At 42.0% G+C, this 23,334-nt stretch overlaps 2 protein-coding genes across 2 annotated transcripts in view; both read left to right on the forward strand.

The window, feature by feature from the left end:
- The first annotated feature begins 240 nt into the window (after nt 1-240).
- Nucleotides 241-15,921, forward strand: bms1 (BMS1 ribosome biogenesis factor). The gene is made up of 23 exons (XM_070991253.1): nt 241-338; nt 1,464-1,644; nt 2,044-2,234; nt 3,635-3,714; nt 3,798-3,986; nt 4,092-4,234; nt 5,170-5,291; nt 5,497-5,690; nt 5,901-6,043; nt 6,919-7,436; nt 7,997-8,098; nt 8,535-8,686; nt 8,809-8,890; nt 9,007-9,086; nt 9,480-9,665; nt 10,805-10,993; nt 11,381-11,561; nt 12,051-12,109; nt 12,351-12,473; nt 12,783-12,930; nt 13,107-13,282; nt 15,059-15,220; nt 15,497-15,921. The coding sequence occupies exons 2-23, from the start codon at nt 1,472-1,474 to the stop codon at nt 15,722-15,724; spliced, it is 3,621 nt and encodes a 1,206-aa protein (XP_070847354.1). The 5' UTR covers nt 241-338; nt 1,464-1,471; the 3' UTR covers nt 15,725-15,921.
- Nucleotides 15,922-23,082: 7,161 nt separating this feature from the next.
- mtr (5-methyltetrahydrofolate-homocysteine methyltransferase) overlaps nt 23,083-23,334 on the forward strand; it is a 32,131-nt gene continuing 31,879 nt past the window's right edge. Inside the window, exon 1 of the mRNA XM_070991185.1 lies at nt 23,083-23,289. Coding sequence (XP_070847286.1) covers nt 23,131-23,289 — 159 coding nt within the window. The 5' untranslated portion in view covers nt 23,083-23,130. The remainder of the gene's footprint in view (nt 23,290-23,334) is intronic.

The raw sequence follows: 23,334 nt of genomic DNA on the forward strand, positions 1-23,334 counted from the left end.
TGTGAATTTCAGTTAAAAACGTAACATTGCTGCCCTCTGCTGGTCTTTTGTCAAATTGTTTTGTCTCCCTGCAAAGTAGAAGCCTCAACATGAAACGTTCACCGCTTCATTACTTTCTCATCATTCGGCGAGAATAAGTCATGTTCGTGTGAAGCTAGCCTGAAGAGGGCGCCATTGTTGCCTAATGCCGATGCGGAACTGTCTAGACATTTGTTTCCACTCGTCTTACTTCGAAGTAACGCTTTCGAACACTTCCGGGCCGATGGTCACCATACACACGTGAGAACTGCAGATACTTGGATGTGAGTGGGACCAGATTACAGCAGGTTTACTTTCAGGTATTGCGAGTAATAGTTGAATGTTTTCACTGCACATTTATCGGTGTGTGTAGCTCTGCTGCTAGCTTTTGTTCCTACATTCGGACAAACAGACTGTTGTATTTCAACAGGCTGGAGCTTGTTTTCTTCATGGTCCCTCACTCGTTACGTTAGCATATACACTAATTAAGACTAAACTAATATGACCGTACAGCACTATCCTAACAAGCTGGCCGACCTAGATGATCCCGATGCATGTTTCTTTTTTATTTATCTAAGTATAACAATTAGAATCTTAAAGTAAGAATTTTTTGATGGGGATTTGTATGTTCGTGCATGGCCTTAATAACGTTTCTCAAAATATTGGCAATTACACTTTTGTCACTATTGTGAATTAGTAAAAAGATAAAACGTGTTTTGTTAAGTTTTATCATTATTTTACATAAGTCCAAATCATCAACATTGTCCATTTATTTTGCTCTAGCGATAGTTAGCGTTAGTTGTGACTTAAGTATCGCGACATCTGACCTGATGCCCTCCAGATACCATAATTATAGGACATTCATGTTGTTGTTGTTGGCGTGAAGTTGCCAAAATTCAACAGCCGGGCATTACTCGTTGAAGTAAGGCGTTGAGACGAGGCATACCCATATTAGATTTCTAGGTGTTGTCTTTTCCATGTTTTGGAAATCCAGCTTCAGATAAATAGAGAGCTTTCCCAAACACCACACACCAACACTAACATTTAAAATTCAGTCAGGGAGAGCCCTGAGTCAGATCATCTGTCCGTTAATTGTGAAGTGGCCTTATTTTTGTCATTCTGCATGATAATTAATTGTTTTGAGCAGGCAGAACCAAGCCAATGGCAAGACTGCTCCGTATCATTATCACCCACTCTTAGTTTATAGATCCATTAATGTTTCTGTTCTCTTGCTTCCAAGCAGCCACTGATATCCGGTCATTTCTCTACTTGCAGAGACATGAAACTTATACCATAACATGTCAGGTGTTATCATTGCATGGTAATACTTGTTGAACCCTTGGTCACTGAATACAATCATAAATCCCAGTCACTGCATTCTCACTGGGGTCTGTCCTTCCCAGTCTCTGTGACGATACACTCGGGTGTGATTGTTTTTACTGTAGTTGACAGGATGGACGGAAAAGTTAAGGAACAGAAGCAACATCAGCAGAAGCACAGCGGACCAAAGGCAGAGAAGAAGAAGCTCAAGAAACAAGGACGATCTACAGAGGAGGATGAGCGGAAACGCAATCCCAGAGCGTTTGCGGTTCAGTCCGCTGTGCGCATGGCCAAGACCTTTCACAGGTCAGTCCTGATCACTCTTATCATAATGCTGCGCATCTGTCAGACAGACTGAGACTTCAGTCTCCTGTAGCAGTCAAAATGTATAGAAATTCAATTGATCTTTATGCTCACTTTTAATTAGGGACACAAATTTGACATAATTCCATTAAGTGAAAGTGCAGTAAGTGCTTCTGGGATAAGATTCCCAGGTTGTTTAATACAGACGTTTGGGTATTTGTTGACCTGGGAATGAGACTCTCCAAACAGCTGTCTTTCTCCAGAATTGTTCACTGCACCTTTGACGAATCTAAAGTAGGAAAAACCAATAGATAAATTAATAAGTTCCAATATACTCGACAAATGCAAATGTGAATAATGAAGCAAGCTGTGTGAAACTGCTTCCTGTATGTTTTTCTTTAGGTCCCAGGACATAAAGGCCAAAAAACATCACATCCCCCTAGTAGACCGAACTCCTCTGGAACCCCCCCCAGTTGTGATTGTTGTAGTCGGGCCCCCCAAAGTAGGAAAAAGCACCCTGATCCGCTGCCTGATCAAAAACTTCACCCGACAGAAGCTTGGAGACATATGTGGACCTGTGACGATCGTCTCGGGTAAGTTTGACCACTGAGTTCTTAGCAGATGGGTCAGATCGGGTCCATTTGGATCAGTCTGTGGTATATATGTCAAAGTCAATGCCTTTAATTATTATTAAAGCTGGCCTGCCGGTATATTGCATGCACAACTAGTACTACAAGTCCCACAATGCACTGCCAGTGCGTTGGCACAAAAATCTAATTTTTCTGGTATTTCATGTTTAGTGTTGTTGTTTATAGATGATATATAAAACGGTCTTATAAGCTGTGTTAGTTCCAGGCTCAAGTATCTGGCTTAGACTAGTGTGCATCAGAGAGCAGCAAACTCAGGTTGAGTTTTTGCACTCTTTGGGCATTTTTGTTTTTTTCTTTGGAGGAAATTATTTTTTTTTTGCTTTTGGCCTGTGGGAAAATGTTTTCTTGTGAAATTACTATGGAAAGTTACAGATAAAGCCATAAGAAATGAATGCAACTGATTTTTCATTTATTTAATGATTGATGTTGTTTTATAAGCAATAACTTATAGGTTGTGTTAGTTCCAGGTTCAATAAGTGCAATAAGGTCATTTCAATCAGTTTTCAATAAACATTGAACCAGCCTGGCCCTCGACTTGGAGCAGTTTTTTTCATTTTGGCCCACTGTGTATTTGAGTTTGACACCCCTGGTCTATGGTTTAATTAAATCTTACTTATTTATTTGTATGTGCCACCTGACCAAAACCCTAATCCTTGTTTTTAGAACATTGTTATATTTTGAATAGCCACACTAGCTGCATGGCTCCACTTTGGTCAAGGCTGAACTCAACACCTCCTGGATGGATTGCCACAAAATGTAATGTTTCTGTGGAGACATGACAGGAGGGGAGAGAGATGGAGAACAATGTGCAATAAAATCACACTGGCTTTATTCCAACTCTGCATTTTGTGATACATGATTGATAGAACTTCTAGCCACCCAGACAGCCCCACATCAACATGTTAACAGTGTCATTGTGGGATGCCCAGATAGCTTACCTGGTAGAACACATGCCCCACGTACCAAACCTAGGTCCTTCCCACAGCAGCATGGGTTTGATTCCAACCTGGAGCCCTTTGCTGCATGTCATCCCCACTCTCCTCCCCCTTTTCTCTTTCTTTAGCTGCATTGTCAAATAAAGGCCTTTAAAAAGGCCTTAAAATCCTCCTTGTTAAAATGATTCTCAGTGCAGTAACAATGACATATCCGCAGACACTGCCAGGTCATGCAGTATAATGTCATGAGCTGCTCAGAAGTCTTTAGGAGGAGAAGGTGATAAACACCAGTGAGACATTAGCCAGTCATTGATCTTTTTATGGCCGCCCGTGCCCCATTAGGCATTTAAGCAGAATGTTTCGTCATATATTGCTGTTTGATAAGTAGCTGCTTTTTGTATTCTTTAGGGAAGAAGCGTCGCCTCACTTTCATGGAGTGTAACAACGACATCAATACAATGATAGACCTCGCAAAAGTTGCCGACCTGGTGAGTTTTTCATTTCACACTAAACATGTGCAATTAATAAATGTATGAAATGAAAAAATAAATGTTTGTTTTTTTCCCTCCAGGTTTTGATGCTGATTGATGCCAGCTTTGGCTTTGAGATGGAGACTTTTGAGTTTCTCAACATCTGTCAGGTACATGGCTTCCCTCGTATCATGGGTGTACTGACTCACCTGGATTCGTTCAAGAACAACAAGACACTGAGGAAGACCAAGAAGAACCTCAAGCATCGCTTCTGGACTGAGGTCTACCAGGTGAACATGACATAATAACATCAGTGGCACCCCCACGAATTCTTCATTTGGTTGGGAAAATGAAAGATTGAAGACCTGTGTATGCATGTGTGTCGAACCTCTCAGGGGGCCAAGCTGTTCTATCTGTCAGGTATGGTGTACGGTGAATATCAGACTCAGGAAGTGAAGAACCTCGGCAGGTTCATCTCTGTCATGAAGTTTCGTCCTCTGGTCTGGCAGACCTCCCACCCTTACGTTCTGGTTGACCGGTGAGTAATAACATGAGACAGTTTGCCCCTTTGCCCTGTGAACTGTGTATGGATGAAGTGAACAAGAACAGTGATCCATGAGCTCCTCGTGTAGTAACAGCATTTGTTTTACATATTGTTTTACATACCACATTCTTGTCTATACAAAGATATGGCATGAACACTTTCTGTACAGCTTCACCCATCTTATGGTTGTTGTGGTTGCATGGATGTTGTACCCATAATGCAATAACAGTGCCATGGCATGGAAAAAAAGGACGAATACTAACATGAGTCAGTGGCACACTAAATGTAACAGAGCGCTGGAAAAGACAAAAATTCAGTCTTTATAGATATCATGAAAATATGAATACATATATATTTTTGTAAACTTCTTGCTCTGTGCCAGTTTAAAAAATGAAAATGAAACAAAGTCAGCTAAATGGCTGTCATTAGGGACTGTGTGGGACATTTGACATGTTGCGCACAGGTGTGAGTAATACATGATTAATAGCTGCATTCCTGTTAGTGTCACTACCGGGGTAGGTGGTACTCTCACTGGCATAGCTACACAGAGCAGAGCCAACATTCTTAATACTACACCCTGTTACACCTGGTATTAACATGCTTCACAGGTGAGTCAATCACAGGTGGACAGCCAAGACACATCGCTGTTCAATAGAAATGATATGTGGTCAAATGCGTCTCAGAGCACCTCAGCAGGTGGTTTGAGTGTCTTGGTGGTCCTTTACACTTGCATTTAGCGCTGTCCCTTGGCAGGTGTAAACAGGGTTTAGGTAATCAGTAAGACACAGATGCCTGAACAGCTTCATAGTATGAGAGACTCAGTGACCAAACAACCGCAATGTTGTTTTGATTTTCATTGTTATTTTTACGTTCTGTTCACTCAAACATTATTTTCTCAATTTTCAATTTCCCTTTCTGCATTTAAACAGTATGGAGGACTTGACTGACCCTGAGAGCGTGAGGACAGAGCCCAAGTGTGACCGGACAGTGTCACTCTATGGCTACCTGCGAGGGACATATTTGAAAAACAAAGGCCAGGTCCATATTCCAGGTACATAAGCATGTTTCATGTTTCCTAATTTGAATAGGGACAATGGACAGAAAGCATGAACCTTATATAAAACTAGAGCAGGTGGAATGGACCAGGTTTGAGTGAATTGCTTTTTCTGCTAGGCGTCCCTGAGAAAGTAGGTAAAATAATAAATCACGAGAGAAATAGACACACACAATGATATATTGTGTGTTACTCTCTGCAGGTGTGGGAGACTTTCAGGTTGCAGACGTCAACTTCCTGCCAGACCCATGTGCACTTCCAGAGGCCCAGAAGAAGAGAGCGCTGAATGAGAAGGAACGTCTGCTCTATGCACCCATGGCCGGGGTTGGGGGAGTCGTGTATGACAAGGACGCAGTGTACATTGACCTTCCTGCTAGCCACGTCAATCAGCAGCAGGTGTGTGTTCCACGTCTGAATGATCAGACTTTTAATTCGTATATGTTTCTGACAGCTTGTTCAGCTGGTTTTCTGTGCTTATATTCACTGATATTAAATTTGACTTTTGAATTTGGCTTAAATTTGAATAAATCAGATTAAATCAGATTAAATCAGATTACTGCACTGTTTGTACCTGGTGTGAGGTGTAGTCTTCTTTCCCTGGTACAGGAGGAAGTGCGGCCCACCACAGAGCTCGTCCAGTCTCTCATTGACACACATGCCACCCTGGATGCCAAGATGGCTGCCAGTAAGGTGTCTCTGTTCAGTGGCTCTGCCACCCTGGACCCCGCAGACATCGATGAGGAGAGCGGGTGAGTCTCTTTCTCTTCACTCCTGATGTACAACTGCAGATGTGAGGGACATTAGAGATGTGAAATATGCTCCCTTTGCACATCATTAACTTTCATTCCACTGAACACAGTCGAGCACTTAACAGCTAAGAAGCCATATATTTTTCTAAAGAGTTGGTGGAGACCAAAACAGAAATAAAGAGCGAATATGGATGAGGAACTGTTTGGTAACGTGTTCACCGTATCCATTTTATAAGGTGATGATATGTCAGTGTGGTGTTCATAAGTTGTTCTGCTTCCTCCAAGTGGCTGAAGACATTAATGAATGCAGTTTTAGTGTGTCTGTTCATGTTCATTACTATTTCGTGTTTGAGTTTTTACCGTAAGATAAATCGTAATTCGATCGTCGTAAATCGTAATTATATTGTGGATTACAGCCATTTCTCCTGCCATGGCCCTGCCTGACAGGACATTGCTATAATCCACAATCCAGGTTCAACCACTATCCATGGGAACCTGCGAGATTCACAGCATGAGCATGCAGCAGCTGTGCAATGCCGTCATGTCAACATGGAGGAGAATCTCAAAGGAATCATGTTTCCAGCATCTTGTTGAATGCACAACACCAGGAATTGATACTATTGTTGGGGCAAAGGGGGGTCCTGCGCAGTAGTCGGAAGGTGTACCTAATAAAATGGCCACTGTGTTTACATGAGATTTTAGGGATGAACTTCAGCATCTCAACATGGATGCTCAGTTAAGTATCCCCACTGTATGATATAAACACGACCACAGTTAGCAAGATGAAACAAAATTCTGAGTAGAAACTGAAGATTTTTGTGTGTGTGTGTGTGTGTGTGTGTGTGTGTGTGTGTGTGTGTGTGTGTGTGTGTTAGAGAGAAGGAGGGTCTTCAGGAGATGCAGGTCTTGGACCCTAACACCCAGAGAAAGAGGAGGAAAGTGGTCTTTGCTGATGAACAGGAGGAAGACGATGACGATGAGGACAGTGAGAGTGAAGACAGTGACCAGGAGGAGCAGGAAGAGGATGAAGACGAAGATGAGGATAACCTGTCCACATTTCTCAAAGAGGCAAGAGCCAACTCTGACAAGACAGAAAAGAATGTAAAGGACAGTACTCCACCAGTGAAGAGACAGAAGCTAGAGGAGAGGAGGGAAGGCGGGGACGAGGTGCCAGCGTTTGCTGACAGTGAGGACGAGCTAGAGGTGAGCGAGGAGAGTGAGGAAGAGGGGGAGGCCGGGAGAGCGGGAGACTCTGGACACTGCTCTGAAGAGGACGATGATGACGAAGAGGAGGATGATGATGACGAAGAGGAGGAAGATGAATCGGTGGAAGAGGAGGACATTAAAGTGAAGAAACAAACAGCGTGTGAGAGTGAGGAGGAAGAGGAGCAGGGTAAATACACTGTTTTTAGTTTTATTAATCTTCAGTTTGGCGTTAGTTTGTTAGAATCCTACTTTTCCTCTTCTGCTGCTCATTCAAATATCAGAGTTTGTGGTGTACCGATCCATTATCAGTGATTTGTTCCATTTTTCTGTTCAGGAGTAGTTGTAGTTAGCTGCTAAATGTTCCTTGTGGTCGAAATCAGTCAGCTGTCTTTTATTGCACCGTCACTGTAACTTTGTGACGAACATCAAGTGTGACACTGATGAGAGAAAACATGTTCAGTGAGTCAGCGCAGATGATAAAGAGCTTGGTCTGTACCAGCTCTATATGGAAAGTGTCCTGAGACAACTTTGGCGCTATACAAATAAAATTGAATTGAAAATTGAATTGAATTGTTTGAGCTCTTTCAGGGTTCGTGTTCAGAAGATGTGATTCAGGACAAGGAATTTAAAGCTTTCACAGAGTCGCAAGATAGCTTTATCAATGTCTGGTGTGAGTCTGAAGGTAGCCTCTGGACGATGAGTGATTTTATTTATCAGCTGAGTTCATTCTCCTGTTTCCATCCACAGGGGCTCTCAGGTGGAAGGAGGGTCTGCAGCAGAAAGCATCAGAGGCGTTTCTACGGCAACAAGAAGCTGCCCCCAATCTGAGAAAAGTGGTTTATGGTTCAGGTAGCCTGAGGCTCTGTTTGCATGTGCACACAAATGACAATAATGTATGTTGTTGTATACCCTTAAATGTGTGAAGTTATTAAACAGTCTAGCTCTAGTTAGTATCAGCATATGCTGAGCAGGCAAGTTACAAGATACTGTCTGTCAGTGCAGAAATGCCAAAGATTTGTTTGAGGTCAGAGAGCACTGACACGCTACGCTGTCCATCTGAGAGATCACTGTGTTCCAGATATTCCTATTTTTATCACAACATCTGTTTTTTTAAATCAGTGCAAGCGATAAATGTAACAAGGTGACGAATGGAAGCTCTGTATTCGGCCATATTTTGGCATTTTGTAGCAAATATCAGACTGTGACTGTACGTTTCAAAACTGCATGATAATACACAGTGTACCTCTGATTTTCAGTGTTTTTTGACAGTTGCTTTTGTTTGCAGTTGTAGAGGCAGATGATTCTGAGGAGGAGGAGGAGGAGCTGGGGGGGCTGTTTCGAGTCAGCCGCCCTCAGAACAGCAAAAAATTCCAAGCAAATGCTCTCGACTGCTCCCGTTTCAACCCGGACACTTCCCACAACTGGGACTTGGAGGAGGTACAGTGGTTACTGGTACACTGGTGTTACTGGGACAGCTACTAGAGTATCTTGAGTTCCTAACATGCTGTGGATATAAAAACAAATACAAAAACACTTACTGGTTCCAATGTGTTTTCCAGATGCTAAACTCCATCAGAGACTGCTTTGTAACAGGGAAGTGGGATGAGGGCCAAGACGCTGCCACACTGCTGAAGCAGGACGGTAAGAGAGGAAAGGAGAACCGCTCTGAAATCCGTGTGGTAGCGTAAAGAACCGTGACATACATAACAACATTTGCAAAACACCTTAACACAGTTTTTTTGTTTTGCTGTGTCTAGAGGAACTGTATGGTGACTTTGAGGATTTGGAAACAGGAGAAGTCCACAAGGGACAAACTGGGCAGCAGGATCTGACTGAGGTATGTCCTGTTGGCTGTACAGAAGCATAGTTTGGAGCTAGAATTGTCCAGAGTGTGAACCTGCATGCTCTACGTAAGGGACAAGCATCTTGTTAGAGAGGATAATGGCTCTACTGTGGTGTACCTGGCTCTGTCATTGGATTTTAAATGAAAAAGTGACTATTAGAGGATTTTCAGTGTAACCCTTGGGTGATATGTGTGAAAGGGCTACAATTTCTGGAGTTTTGCAGATGTGGATGATAATACCATCAAATTACAACTGAAAGTCAGTACTGTTTTTCAGTCACGTGCTTTGCACTTTAATCAAGGCTTTATAGCTCCTGATGACTCAATAATGTCTTTTAGTTTCCTCAGTTGGATGATGCTTTGTCTTGTACACCTTGTGACCAGCAGAATAGTGACAATGATGAAGATGACGAAGCTGAAGAGAGTCTGACGAAGGTGGATGATGAGGAGGTCCAGAAGAACAAACGTCTGGAGAAGAAACGCAGGCTGAAGGAGCGCTTCAACGCAGAGTATGATGATGGAGATGCCACTTACTTTGATGACCTGAAGGAGCAGATGCAGAAGCAGGCTGAGGTACCACAGCTGGTTTGGGTGTTCTGTAGAGACATGTTCTGTAGAGACACGCTCTGTAGGGACGTGTTCTGTAGAGACACATTCTGTAGGAACGTGTTCTGTAGAGACACGTTCTGTAGGAACGTGTTCTGTAGAGACATGTTCTGTAGGGACGTGTTCTGTAGAGACACGTTCTGTAGGGACGTGTTCTGTAGGGACGTGTTCTGTAGGGACACGTTCTGTAGGGACGTGTTCTGTAGAGACACGTTCTGTAGGGACGTGTTCTGTAGAGACACGTTCTGTAGGGACGTGTTCTGTAGGGACACGTTCTGTAGGGACGTGTTCCATAGGGACGTGTTCTGTAGAGATATGTTCTGTAGGGACACGTTCTGTAGGGACGTGTTCCGTAGGGACGTGTTCTGTAGAGATATGTTCTGTAGGGACATGTTCTGTAGGGACGTGTTCTATAGAGACACGTTCTGTAGAGACATGTTCTGTAGGGACGTGTTCTGCAGGGACACGTTCTGTAGAGACACATTCTGTAGTGTATCTCTACGGTACCGCTACCGCCTACTGGCAATGACGAGCCGTGGGGCCGCCATCTTGGACCGGTCACCCACTCCACTCAGTGCTGTTTGGCAGGCGCAAAGAAGTGCCGATAGGCAGTAGGAGTGGATGCTGTGTCTACTCTTTACATGTCTATGGTCTGGTCCTACAAGACCAGTCCATCCCTCAGGTTGAGTCCCCCTAGTGGTCTGGCACACTTCCGTTTTGTGGAGTGATTTTGCAGAGTTTCTCTCTTGCAGTTGTTTTGGGGTTGTGTGTGTTTTGATATTTGCAGCATTTTTCTTTCTCATTTGTTTTGTGTGTTTGTAAGTTTTTGCTTCTGCTTCGTTTCTGTGATTGCAGCATTTTTCTCTTGCAGCGTTTTTCTCTTGCAGTTGTTTTATGTCCTTATGCCCTTGTTGGCCACTGTATATCACAGCTTGTGGAAGCCTTTCATTTGATACAGATTCATCACACAGAAAACCCTTCAACATTTCAAAAGGATATATGATAACGTAACCTTTGTACACTGCTATGTTCTGTTGCCTACATGTTCAGTAGATCCATATTTTTATATTTATTTTTATGAGAATGTTTTTAAATTCTGTCCTCAGCTGAACAGGGCAGAGTTTGAGGACGTGGACGATGAGACCAGAGTACAGTATGAAGGCTTCAGACCGGGAATGTACGTCAGATTAGAAATCTCTTCTCTACCCTGTGAGTTTGTCACCAACTTCGATCCCCATTATCCCATCATCCTTGGAGGTCTGAGCTCTAGTGAGGGCAACGTCGGATACCTGCAGGTATGTGCAATGGCTCCATTGTGTTGTGACTAGTGACCAGAGGATGACTAGTAATATGGTTAGTTTAAATCTTGTTCAGGCCTTTTTCACATCAAAGTTATTAGATGGATCAGTTAAATTTACTTCTCTGTGAAGTTGCAGCTGAATGTGGACTTCTCATAAATTGAGGAACAGTGATATGAAAGATAAAAATGTGATCTTGAGATAAAGGGATAAAATAAAATGACTACAACTATGGCTCTATCAACCTCTTTGTGAGCACATATCTAAAGCTCTGTGTGTGTGTGTGTGTGTGTGTGTGTGTGTGTGTGTGTGTGTGTGTGTGTGTGTGTGTGTGTGTGTGTGTGTGTGTGTGTGTGTGTGTGTGTGTGTGTGTGTGTGTGTCAGATGCGACTGAAGAAACATCGCTGGCATGGCCGCATCCTGAAGACACGGGACCCCCTCATCCTCTCATTAGGCTGGAGGCGCTTCCAGACCATCCCCCTCTACCACATTGAGGATCACAACGGACGCCACCGCCTGCTTAAATACACACCGCAGCACATGCACTGTGGAGCCTCCATCTGGGGTAAGGTGGTCAAAGCGCACTGCTGGTGACTTGTGGTGCTCTGGTAGTCAGATTTTTTTGAATGGCTGTGATTAGATGTGCATCATGATACTGGTAGCATTTCTGTATTTGGTTGTGTTTTCTCACTTTCTCACTCAGGGCCAATGTATGGCTGTGATGAGATAATATTTGCTGATATATTGGCTCTATGGTAGTCAGATTATGCTGTTAATGCTGACCTTCCATGCGTCACTGCTGCAGTTACAGTATGAATGGATTATTGCTGCACTTGCCCTTGTAGCCCGTGTGACTGGCATTCATGTACAGTCATGTATTGTTTTTAAATGATAGAGACAAGGGTCCTGTGTAAACTCAGTAGAAGTAATTACTTCCTGTTCAATGAGACTTTTATTCCAGAATTGTGAAAAAATGTTTTGCAGTCACGTCTGTAATTATCAGCTCTATCTGATAGTAATAGCTAATATTCTGTCTCCTGCTGTCTCACTGAAGGTCCTGTCACACCACAGGGCACAGGCTTCCTGGCTGTGCAGTCAGTAGCAGGGACTAAAGTAAGTCAGTTATTCACTCTAGTTACAGCCGCTCAGTTTGAACAGTTGGTTCTGTTCAATAATGAGAACATTGCATAGTTTCCCACATGGCAACAGCAAATGGTAAAACAGCAGTGTTATTTATTTTTTTAAAGTTTAACTTTCATGTGACTCCAAATCTGAGAAGCCTTACAAATTGTTTAAGTGGAGCTGTATCTTAATGGTTTGGGGGGATATTTAGTTATGTTTCTGTATTTTGCAGGCTAATTTCCGGATTGCAGCCACAGGAGTCGTCCTGGACCTGGATAAGTCTGTGACCATAGTGAAGAAGCTCAAACTCATCGGTTACCCCTACAAAATCTTTAAGAACACCTCCTTCATTAAGGTAGGGAAACTTTTACTTCTACCTTTCCTTTAAATGTCATTTTGGTCTACAGCTTTCAACGTCTCTTTTGTTCTCTACCATTAGAGACAATTTTCTTTGATTAAAGGAACTACATAAGAAACTACAATACAAAAACTACTAGAAACTACTGTAATACAAACATACTTGATAACTGAAGCACACTTGCAAACTTTGGACTGAACTAAACTTGCTTGTGTTGAATTTCATTCCATTGCTTTGATCTGTGTTGAAAAGGCAGGACAGTATTAACACTGCTGGTGTTTTGATTGAACTGCACTTTGTTCACAGGGTATGTTCAACACAGTGCTGGAGGTAGCTAAATTTGAAGGTGCCTCCATACGAACAGTATCAGGAGTTAGAGGTCAGATCAAGAAGGCGTTGTCTACACCACCAGGAGCTTACAGAGCCACGTTTGAGGACCGCCTGCTTATGAGTGGTGAGTGTCCGTTTGTTACTGTAACACTTTCATTAGGTGAAAGTTTCTCTTTCCCATAATTGTCATTATGCAAACGTTCATCAACACATTTGACAATGACATGTTGCCTCTGAAGGACTCCTCCGCAGGTGTATCTTTGCACTGATGTATTTGGCTCTGTGTGGCTTGTTGTCCAGACATTGTGTTCCTGCGCTCCTGGTATCCAGTGTCCGTTCCTCAGCTGTACAACCCTGTCACCTCTCTGCTGCTGCCTGTTGGTCTGAAGGACAGCTGGGAGGGCATGAGGACCTTGGGGCAGCTCAAACATGACCTCGGCATCCGCAACAAGCCCAACACGGACTCTGTGTACAAGGTAGAGTAGACTCAGCCTGATCTGATGATGGAATGATGGGTCAAGAACAGTGTATTGCTCTTAGCTATACAGCACTTTCCAAAAGGTTTCAAGCCAAAAAAGTGAATGAATGAAAGGACTGCCGACTACTAGGGATGTCCCGATCACGTTTTTTTGCCCCCGAGTCCAAGTCATTTGATTTTGAGTATCTGCCAATACCGAGTCCTGATCCGATACTTCTATAAAACATTATGAAATGAACTAAGAGCAAAGAATAAGATCCAGGATGTCCCTTATTTTTATTTATTTATTTATTTTTTACCAAAGGCTCTTATATTAACATGTAACATACACAATTGTGCATGCATGCAGTGCAGTGTATTGTAAACTTCTATGAGGTAGCTTGAATTACAGTCTCAAGTCAGAATAGAACACAGAAATAAAATAAAATTTTCTTCACATTAGGAATAGTGCAACATTAAGTAAGGGATAATGCCCGATGAGGTGTCCATGATCAGAAATGAATGGACGATGTGGAGGTGTGAACCGTCCGATGCGAATGAATGTACTTCGCTTTCATTTCTGATAATGGACACCTCATTGGGCATTATCCCGCTTATACCATGGTCACTTACAAAAGAAATAGCTATTAAAGCAATTATTAATACGTTAATGTTGTTTTTTCCATTAAAATCATAAGTTTTTCACAAGAAGCGGCTGAGTGGACTATTTAATATCTCTCGTTGTGACGCGTTGCCAAGGTAACCGGCTCTGGCCACAGAACCTGCAGCTCGGTGGGCCGCAGCTGTTATATTAGGCCTAATCAGTGGAGGGAAGTGAGATGATTGCTTAAAGTTATGTTACGTGATACAAAGTATCATTTCAGAGGGCAAGTGCACCTCTGCTTGTGTGTGTCCTCTATTGTCTTGCCTTTGTGATAAATAAACTGTGAGACAACGTATGTTAACGTATGTTCTGAGTTTCTGTTGCCACGGTTACCAACTAACGTTTGAGCCAGCGCAATTGTTCTCGTCGTTCACTTTGAAATATTTCCACACAGCAGACGTAAACGTAGCAGCATATCATGCACCTCAGCTTCAAAACAAACTGCTGCGTGCTGCCGTGTTCCGCGCATACGCTGTTCAGTGGCGTCTGTCACAGACACAGACCCGGCCTGTAAACGTTGGTAGTTAAGTACTTTTTTATTCTCATTTATTTTTAATCACTAGTCCATATATTGTAAATGTGATTAAAAATAACAATAAATATACATATATATATTATTTATCCGATACCTGATCGGGACGTAACGTCCGATCCGATCGAGTCTGCAGCCACGTGATCGGCCCCAATTTCCGATCATGTGATCGGATCAGGACAACCCTACTGACTACAGTAATTGATCAGTCAATTTACAGAAAATGAATCATCAACAATTTTGATAATCGATTAATAATTAATTAATTATCAAGCAAAATGTGACAGTTTGCTGTGTTATATCATAGTAAACTGAATGTCCTCAGGACATTGGACTATTAGTCGGATAAAACAAGACGTTTGAAGACGTCACTCTGGACATTTTTCACAATTTTCTGGCAATTCACAGACAAAACAATTGGAAAAAAATAGAGATTCATAATAAATAAACATTAGTAATAGATGTGTGTTGGAAGTGTTCGTTAACTTGACAGTGAAATTCTCTACTGAGTTGTCCTGCAGTTAAATCATCTGAAGACCTGTACACTCAACAGTCGCCCTAAATCCTTACTTGATGTGTACATATCCATTCCCTTCCAGCCGGTTGTCCGAGCCCAGAGGCGCTTCAACACCCTCCACATCCCTAAGGAGCTCCAGAAGGCCCTGCCCTTCAAGAGCAAACCTAAACAGCAACAACCCAAAGGAAAGACGCCCAGAGATCTCCAGAGGCCCAGCGTGATAAGAGAGCCCCACGAAAGGAAGGTGAGTAAAACCTGACTCCACACTCTGCAGCAGCTCATTATCTCAGGGATTGAGCATTTATGGCCTCAAGCAAATCGTTGATTTAAACTGATCTGACAACATAAACAGTATTGTGTGTTCAGATCTCACCATTAAATGTAATGACTCATAGAGATGATGGCTAAATGAGTGCACACAAGATCAAGATTGTTGTGAACTGTGTTAATTATAAGATGACTTTGAACAGTGCAGTGACATATGACTTCAAGTGTTGTTTTTCTTGACATGTTCCTTAAGGTGGCAGCCCTGCTTCATGCCCTGAGCACAGTCCACAACCAGAAGAGGAAGAAGGCCCACATAGTGCAACATGCCAAACACAAAGAGTTCCTACAGCAGAAGGAGAAACAGGAGGAGGCCAAGCTGAAGAGACAGAAGGAGGCACGTAAAAAACTGTACCGTGTCATGGGCCAGATGGACCAGAAGAAGCAGAGGTCCAGTCTGAAAGGGGCGCTCCAGGACGACTAACTCTGCATTTGAACTCATGAGGCAAACCTCTGCAGACTGTGACTGAGATGCTTGATCTGCTTTTTGGACAGTTAGCATGTGTTTCATGATGTTGACAGGTTAATTTTTATTGTGTTTTTATAGATGTATTGATATCTGCTGTAAAGGAAAACATATCTGACCTTTGGAACTTTTTTAAATAAAGCATTCAAATGTGACCTCAGTCTTGCCATTTGAAGTTTTCAGCTGTATTTGACCTGTCACATGTTATTGTCTGAGTAATTGGAGTAAATAAGGCAATGATTAAGTTTACAGATGATCACATCAATGTTGCAGTCCTCTTTTTTTCCAATATCCCCTTGAGGATGAAAGATTAGATCATTTTTATCTGTCCTGTTGTGAACAGATTACAAGACTTATTCAGTTTTGTATCAGTGTTTCCTCTGATATGGTCTTGTTGCCAAATAATATTGAATATACCAATCTTATCAATATATATTGATAATATTGGTACTTTGCTTGTTATTCTGTTTATTTACTATGCATATGTCTGTCTATGTAAATTGTCCTATAAACAAAATTAAACACTGGTATATTCAGATATTCCCCATGCCTCTCCTATGCTGCTGACAGACTCCCATAAGGCCTGCATGCTCTACCTCTCACCTGCATCAGACTGGGGCTGACTCATGGAAGGAGCATGAGCGCTGGCTTTGCTTCACCAAGTCTACTTGCTCCCTCCACTCTTGCCGCCCAGGGGGTGGTGCTCACTAACAACATAGCCTTCTTAGCCTCTGGACCGCCTCATCCATCAGAAGACTGAGTTGTCAGCAGCGTAGATCAGATTAGGTGCAGAAGACGGCAGCGACTCTTTGGATGTCCCAGGCCACTGACATGTACTGCTCAGTTTGACACAGGCACCTCTGGCCAGGCCGGTCCCGTCAGAAGGAAAAGGAGCAATGCATCCTCCTGAACGCTCCTCCTCATTTCATTGACTTGCTCTTCAGCCTGAACATCCAGGTGGCGATCAAGTAGCTGGAGACGACACAGAAGGTGTTGAAGCAGCTGGGCTCTCACTTTCATCCCTAGCAGCCTCTCCCTCATCAGCATCAGAAGCAGCTGCAACACTGACTGTTCATGTGTGAAGGAATCCCTTAAGCTCCGCATTTACTACAAATGGACAATTCATGTCTCCAACACACACTCACTGCACTGAGGAGCTCCATCAGCGATAGGATGCTACATCCGAAGTGTGTGAAGGAGCGGTATCGCAGGTCATTCCTTCCTGCAGCCGTCAGACTGTACAACAGAAACTGCTCCAAGTAATCGCTACAATAATATGTACAACAATCTGTGCAATAACTGGACTGAACATGTGAAACAATCTGTGCAATAACTAAACTGAACATGTGAAGCAATATTTCGGTACATAAAAGTCTGTAAATACTATTTACAATATTCTTTTTTTTTTAGGATGATGTTTTTCTCTTTCTATCACACCCTTTTGTATATACTTGCTGTGTTAACTTGCATGCACTTGTTGTCTTTTTTATTTTCTGTTCACTTTATTGATGCTGCTGTGAAATTTGGAATTTCCCCTCAAGGGACGAATAAAGGAATATTGAATTGAATTGAATTGAATTGAATTGAATTGAATTGAATTGAATGTGTCACTGTCTTTCCTCGGGTTAAGGTTAGCGCAGGGTGTACATGAGCTAGCGGACACCGCTGCCATGTTGGCTCTGTACATACTATCCCAACCACCTGCACACACTCTGCTGTTATGTGTCGTTTATGGCAGATTCCAGGAAGTCCAACCAGCTATTTGTCTACCTCCATGGTTGGGATAAGAAGGCCCCTCTGGCTGTAAAGCAGGTCACTCACTGGATTTTTGATGCAATCTGTAGAAGTTATGAGGCGATGGCATGGCTTGCACTTCTCCAGTGGGACCAAGGGACACTCCATTAGGGGCACTGAATCCTAGATGGCCCTTTCCATGGATGTCTTAGTGGAGGACATCTGTCTGGCTGTCTTCTGCTCTTCCATTTCGACTCTTTGTGCACTAATTCTCAGGGACATGACTTTTGATACATGTCTCATTCAGTGCTTGGTACACTGGTCTGGGGCGACCTGGAGGAGACTGAGGTGCCTTTTGAGAACACTGAGCTTTTGCTGGTATTGTTGCAGGCAGTGCTTGGCCTTCATCTTAAATTCTAACTTATAGCTAGTTTCGAAGGGAGATGAGCAATGGGTGCACTGGGGCTTTGTAAGGGGTGGATAGTACATGCTACCCACCCCTCCCGCATTGGGCAGTGGAACATCTTAAGGGTAAACCAATACCAAAGCATGTTAAATGCAGGTACTCAGAACTGGAGTTACATCCAGGTAACTATTCTACAAGGTGAATTTTTTTTGCACCTGCACCGTATGACACACCACCACTATTCCCTTACCAAGACCCTTCTCTCAGTCAAACGTGCCCTTTATCTATGCACACTGTAACAGAGTCGTCTACTGTGTTGTGAGGGCGGAATCTCAGACCAAACAGATAACGAATAACGAATAAATTGATACTCTACATGAAAATTTGTTAGAATTATGGTAAAGCTTTTATTGTGAAGGACTCGGGTCGGAAGTGCAGATGTCGTTTCCACAAGCTGCCCAAGCGCCGGCGAAATAAGCGAGTTGGTTGTAAAAAGGTAAAGCTTAAAGATTAACCGCTTGGTCTTCAGACGGATCGTAGAGCTGTTTTCAAGGGTGGCTCTTCACAAAATGGCTCCGACTAACGTCATTCCTCAGTACTCGGGTAAATATGCTTAGCTTTCGCAGCTTTAACAGTTAGCTTTTAGCCTGCAGTGCTATGTGTCAATTCTCTTTGAACTTGCTGCCTACCAGTTGTCGACTTACACCACGTCTGTGTGTGTGTGTGTGTGTGTGTGTGTGTGTGTGACCTGAGAGAGAGAGAGAGAGAGAGAGAGAAAGAGAGAAAGAGAGAGAAAGAGAGAGAGAGTCTGTCTGTCTGTCTGTCTGTCTGTCTGTCTGTGTGTGTGTGTGTGGTAAGTTATAGTAGCTAACTATTAACGCTACATGTAACCGACAGTTCATGGTACCCAGTTTAAGTAGTAATATGGCAGGGAAGGTAACTGTTTCAGTTAAACTTGTAACAGAGGTGTTGCTCTGAGCATACACAGCTGAACAGGCCAAGTGAGAGTCACTGGTCAGGTGTGCATTTATTAGATAGTAGTTATTTGTTAGTTCAGTGTGCTGTGCTTCCGGTGGGAGGACTCTTTACAGCTGGTTTTGGCTCTGCCTTCACCTCCACACGGTAAAGCCATGCTGGATGGACCCTTCAGAGCCAGCAAAGGCTTTAGAAAACCAGTGGTCTCTGGGCGGGGAGGGAGAGAAATGATGGAGAAAGGTTACCTGAAGCACAGCAGCAGCATCTGGAAATTAAAAGTTTATTTCTTTTTTCATAATTTCTTCCACAGTGGGACACATGTTGTCAGAAACGAGCGGTGCAGCTAACAATCATTTAATGAATCCACCTTATTAAAACTTTCCTTTTTTGCTATATTTTCAATGTGTTACACTCTTCTTTCAAATCTGTGTGTGACTGATTCAGTCACACACAGAATCACTGTAGCCATCAGACAGCAGCAGGGCAGGGGTGTGTATTTATAATACACTCTGTGATTAAAGGGATATGCTATAGAGCCTGACAAAAAGCTGGGTCAGCTGGGCCAGTATATCAGATGATATTGATATTGGTGTGTATGGCAGATGATAAGAAATGTTCAGAAATGAGATTAAGTAACTTAATAAGATGTGATTGCGAAACAGTTCCTCCATTACATGGTGTGTCCACCAGAGTGGGACGTTTTACACCGTGAAATATTCCACTTTACACATCTCTTGGACACTGATCTCATAGAGACAAATGTATTTATAAGAACTTAGTGAGAATCATGCCAGACTGCTGTTTGTGGACTTCACATCAGCGTTAAACACCACCCAGCCTCATCTGCTGGTGCAGAAGCTTGTGCAGCTGGTTGGAAACTGACATTGTTGGCTGGATGCTGGTCTCAATGGACATTTCTCTGCACGAACTTCACCGTGAACTGGCCGTCCCCGGACTGTGTCCCCTCTCCTCTCCTGCACTGGACACCCTGACTGCTGCAGTGAGACTGATAACCATCACATTGTGAAGTTTGCAGATGACACAGTTATAGTGAGCCTGCTGAAGGAGGGGAAACATCTCATGGCCCTGTCACGCATTGTTTTCTTAGTGGTGTCAAGAAGCTCTTTTGGAATTAAATGCAACAAAAACCAAGGATATGTGACTTTAGACAACATCACTCCAAACCTGTCAAATAACAGTGATGGTCAAGACGTAAAAATCATTGAGTTGTACAAGTACACGGGCACTATAATTGATGATACGCTCCGATTGTAACAGCAATACACAGTGTAAAAAATGCCAGCAGCACCTCTCTTGTCTGAGGAAGCTGGCTGACTTCAGTGTTGACAGATCCTTGATCACTTTGTTTTACAGATCTTTCATTAAGTCTGTTTTTACTTTTTTTCCACAACATCTTTGAGTTTTATAGCAGCACAAGATGATCACAATACAAACAATTGTGACACGTATGGCCTAACCATGGCCGTATGTAATTTTTCATAGAATACCAAATATAGCAAAACACACATCTTAAACAAAACAATCACAATAGAAACACAAAACGAACAGCATGCTTCTCTTGTTATTAAACAAATTATAGACTCAGTGTAATAAATTGTGACATGATGACAATGATAATAATAATATACTATGGGTGTTTAAAAAACATTAACATAAATATATAAACAAAAATAATAATAGTTGAAAAGAGGAGAAATTAAGATTAAGAATTTTGAAGATCGCCACACCCACAGTAATTAATCATCAGTTTGGTTTTCTATTAAATCTGAGTTCTTGACATATTCAATAAAGGGCTTCCATATACCTTCAAATACATACTGTTTGGTTTTCAGAATATAGGTGATTCTTTCCAATGGTAGGCTTGATAACATTTGTTTTGACCATTGACTGGTGCTTGGTTGATGGGTTCTTTTCCACAGTAATGCGATACACTTTTAGGCATTTAGCAAGCTCAGGTCTATAAATGCTTTTTCATACTTACTGTAGTTATGTTTCTCTGGATAAAGGCCCAGCAAGAAAAACTTAGGGTCCAGTGACACTGATTTGGAAATAATCTTTTCGATTATGACTCTTATCTCTTCCCAGAATTTTATGATTATTCTACACTGCCAAAGGCAATGGAATAGTGTTCCTCTATCTTCTGTACATTTTGTGCATATGTCTGGTATATTTGGGTCATATCGATTCAATTCTACCGGCGTCACATACATCCGCATTAACCATTTATATTGTATTATTCTAAGGCGTGCATTTATAAATGTAGAATGAGCGTTGACACATGCGGCCTCCCAGTCTTCCATGGAAATATCTGTTTGTATATTTTCCTTCCAGGCCTTTAGCTTATATGTTGAGTTCTTGCCCAAAAACGATATCAACAAATTATAGAGTTCTGATATCGCACCCTTTCTTAGGCAATTCTTTGTTATAATTTTTTCTAGTCCTGTGTGACAGGGTTTAGAAAGTACATTGTTTTGGTTTATTCTAACATAATTTCTAAGCTGAAGGTACTTAAAGAAGTGTTTTCTATTGAGGTGATATTTGACTATTAGCTCATCAAAGGACATCATATCATCTGAGTTAGTTGTGTACAGGTCTTGAATTGTTTTAAGTCCCTTAGTTAACCATAATTTAAAATGTTGCATCTGCCCTTCCTGGTACAAAGAGCTGATTACCCCAAATTGGAGTAAATTGAGATAGTGATTGTGGTTTGTCCAAGTATTTCTTCACTTCACACCAAATCTTTATCATATGTTTTACAATTGGGTTTTTAGTTTGTTTACAAAGCTTATGCACAGTGTCTGAGTAAATGTATGAAGGGAGAGTTAGATTTAAGCCATAAGATTCCATTTCGGCCCAGTGAGGGGCATTGTCTGTTTTTACTTTTACATTTATTTGTTGGTATGTTTCTCCCAATCTTGAAAAGAAAAATGCATGAATAAAGATGATCAAGGTCTGTCACAGTATCACAGGTCCTCAACAGAAAAGTCTGTCTGATTTATGTAACAAACAGTTATGAGGGGTGGAAGTAGCAAAGATGAACTGATAACAATGGAGAAGATGAAAGTGCACGTGTGATGAAAAGTGATATACAGTAAATTGAATTTAAAGCCAGTTAGATTAAAATAATTGTGATATGATGAAAACAGAGCCATGTTTCATCATTTTGCTCATCTTGCATTCGTTACCATTTATCAGTCAAGGAAAGTGGCCTCGAGGATGGGAGTAACCAAAATGAACTGAAGAAAATAAAAAAACACTCCTGCTGACTAACTAACACAACAGGAACCACCGGTTCTGTTTCTACACGTGTTTTTCTACTTTTGGTCAGTGCTGAATGCTCCCCGGCCTTGAAACTGAGACTAAAAACGTGATTATTTAGTCAGTGGGTGTGGATTTGATTAACATTTTGGGCAAAAAATTGCCTGCTGTAAACAACAAGTGTCAGTTGGATGTTGTGAGCAGTGAATGGTGGACACTACACAGCCCAGGTGATTATCAGAGCAACACGGTTTCACATAAACAGTCGAGTTTATCAAATCAGTCAGTCAATTCACATACGTTTCATCACCTCTAATATTCATATGGAAGCATTTTCTCTCATTTTCTTCAGTTCTTTTTTGTTACTCCCATCCTCGAGGCCACTTTCCTTGACTGATAAAAGGTATTTTTGTGTTGTGAATAACGACTGTAAGCTGGGGAAAATGATGAAACATGGCTCTGTTTTCATCATATCGCAACTATTTTAATCAAACTGACTTCAGATTAATCAAATCATTTGATATTTCATCACTCCATTTTTCATTTCACATTCATTTTTACTTCTCTATTATGTGGGTTTTTTGGATATTGTGTGTGATTGTGTGTTATTACTGTTTGACCTCTGGGTACAAATAAAGTTCTGACTTGAGTCTTAACACAAAAATACAGGAGCCTTTTCACAGTGCGCGTAAAAAGGTCTGATAACAGTTTGAGTTTTTTTTTAAATGAATATCATATGATTCCAATCAGAATCAACCAATGGCATAAATCAGCTGTTTCACCAAAACAATGAGAGCAGAAGAAGTGGTGGTTTTAATTGATTCTCATTGGATGTTCTGGATGATCTTTTGGTATCTTTTTCTATTTGAAGTTAGCCTTTCTGTATAAATATGGTGTCCCTTTTATTTTCTTTCCAGGATGCAGATGTGCATTAGAGTCCGAGCTACGAGCAGTGCTGCAGCAAAGGATTATGGTCCTGGACGGTGGTATGGGAACCATGATCCAGCAGCATAAGCTTGAAGAGGAGGATTTCAGGGGGGACGAGTTTAAAGACCACCCTCTCTCACTGAAGGGCAACAACGACCTTCTCAGTATCACACAGCCCAGTATTGTTTACAAAATACACAAGGTATTTTATCAGAGCCTCACCCAGACGTACCCGTCGTGATGTCAG

This window comes from Chaetodon trifascialis, chromosome 21 (assembly GCF_039877785.1).
Source record: "Chaetodon trifascialis isolate fChaTrf1 chromosome 21, fChaTrf1.hap1, whole genome shotgun sequence".
In the NCBI taxonomy this organism is placed as follows: domain Eukaryota; kingdom Metazoa; phylum Chordata; class Actinopteri; order Chaetodontiformes; family Chaetodontidae; genus Chaetodon; species Chaetodon trifascialis.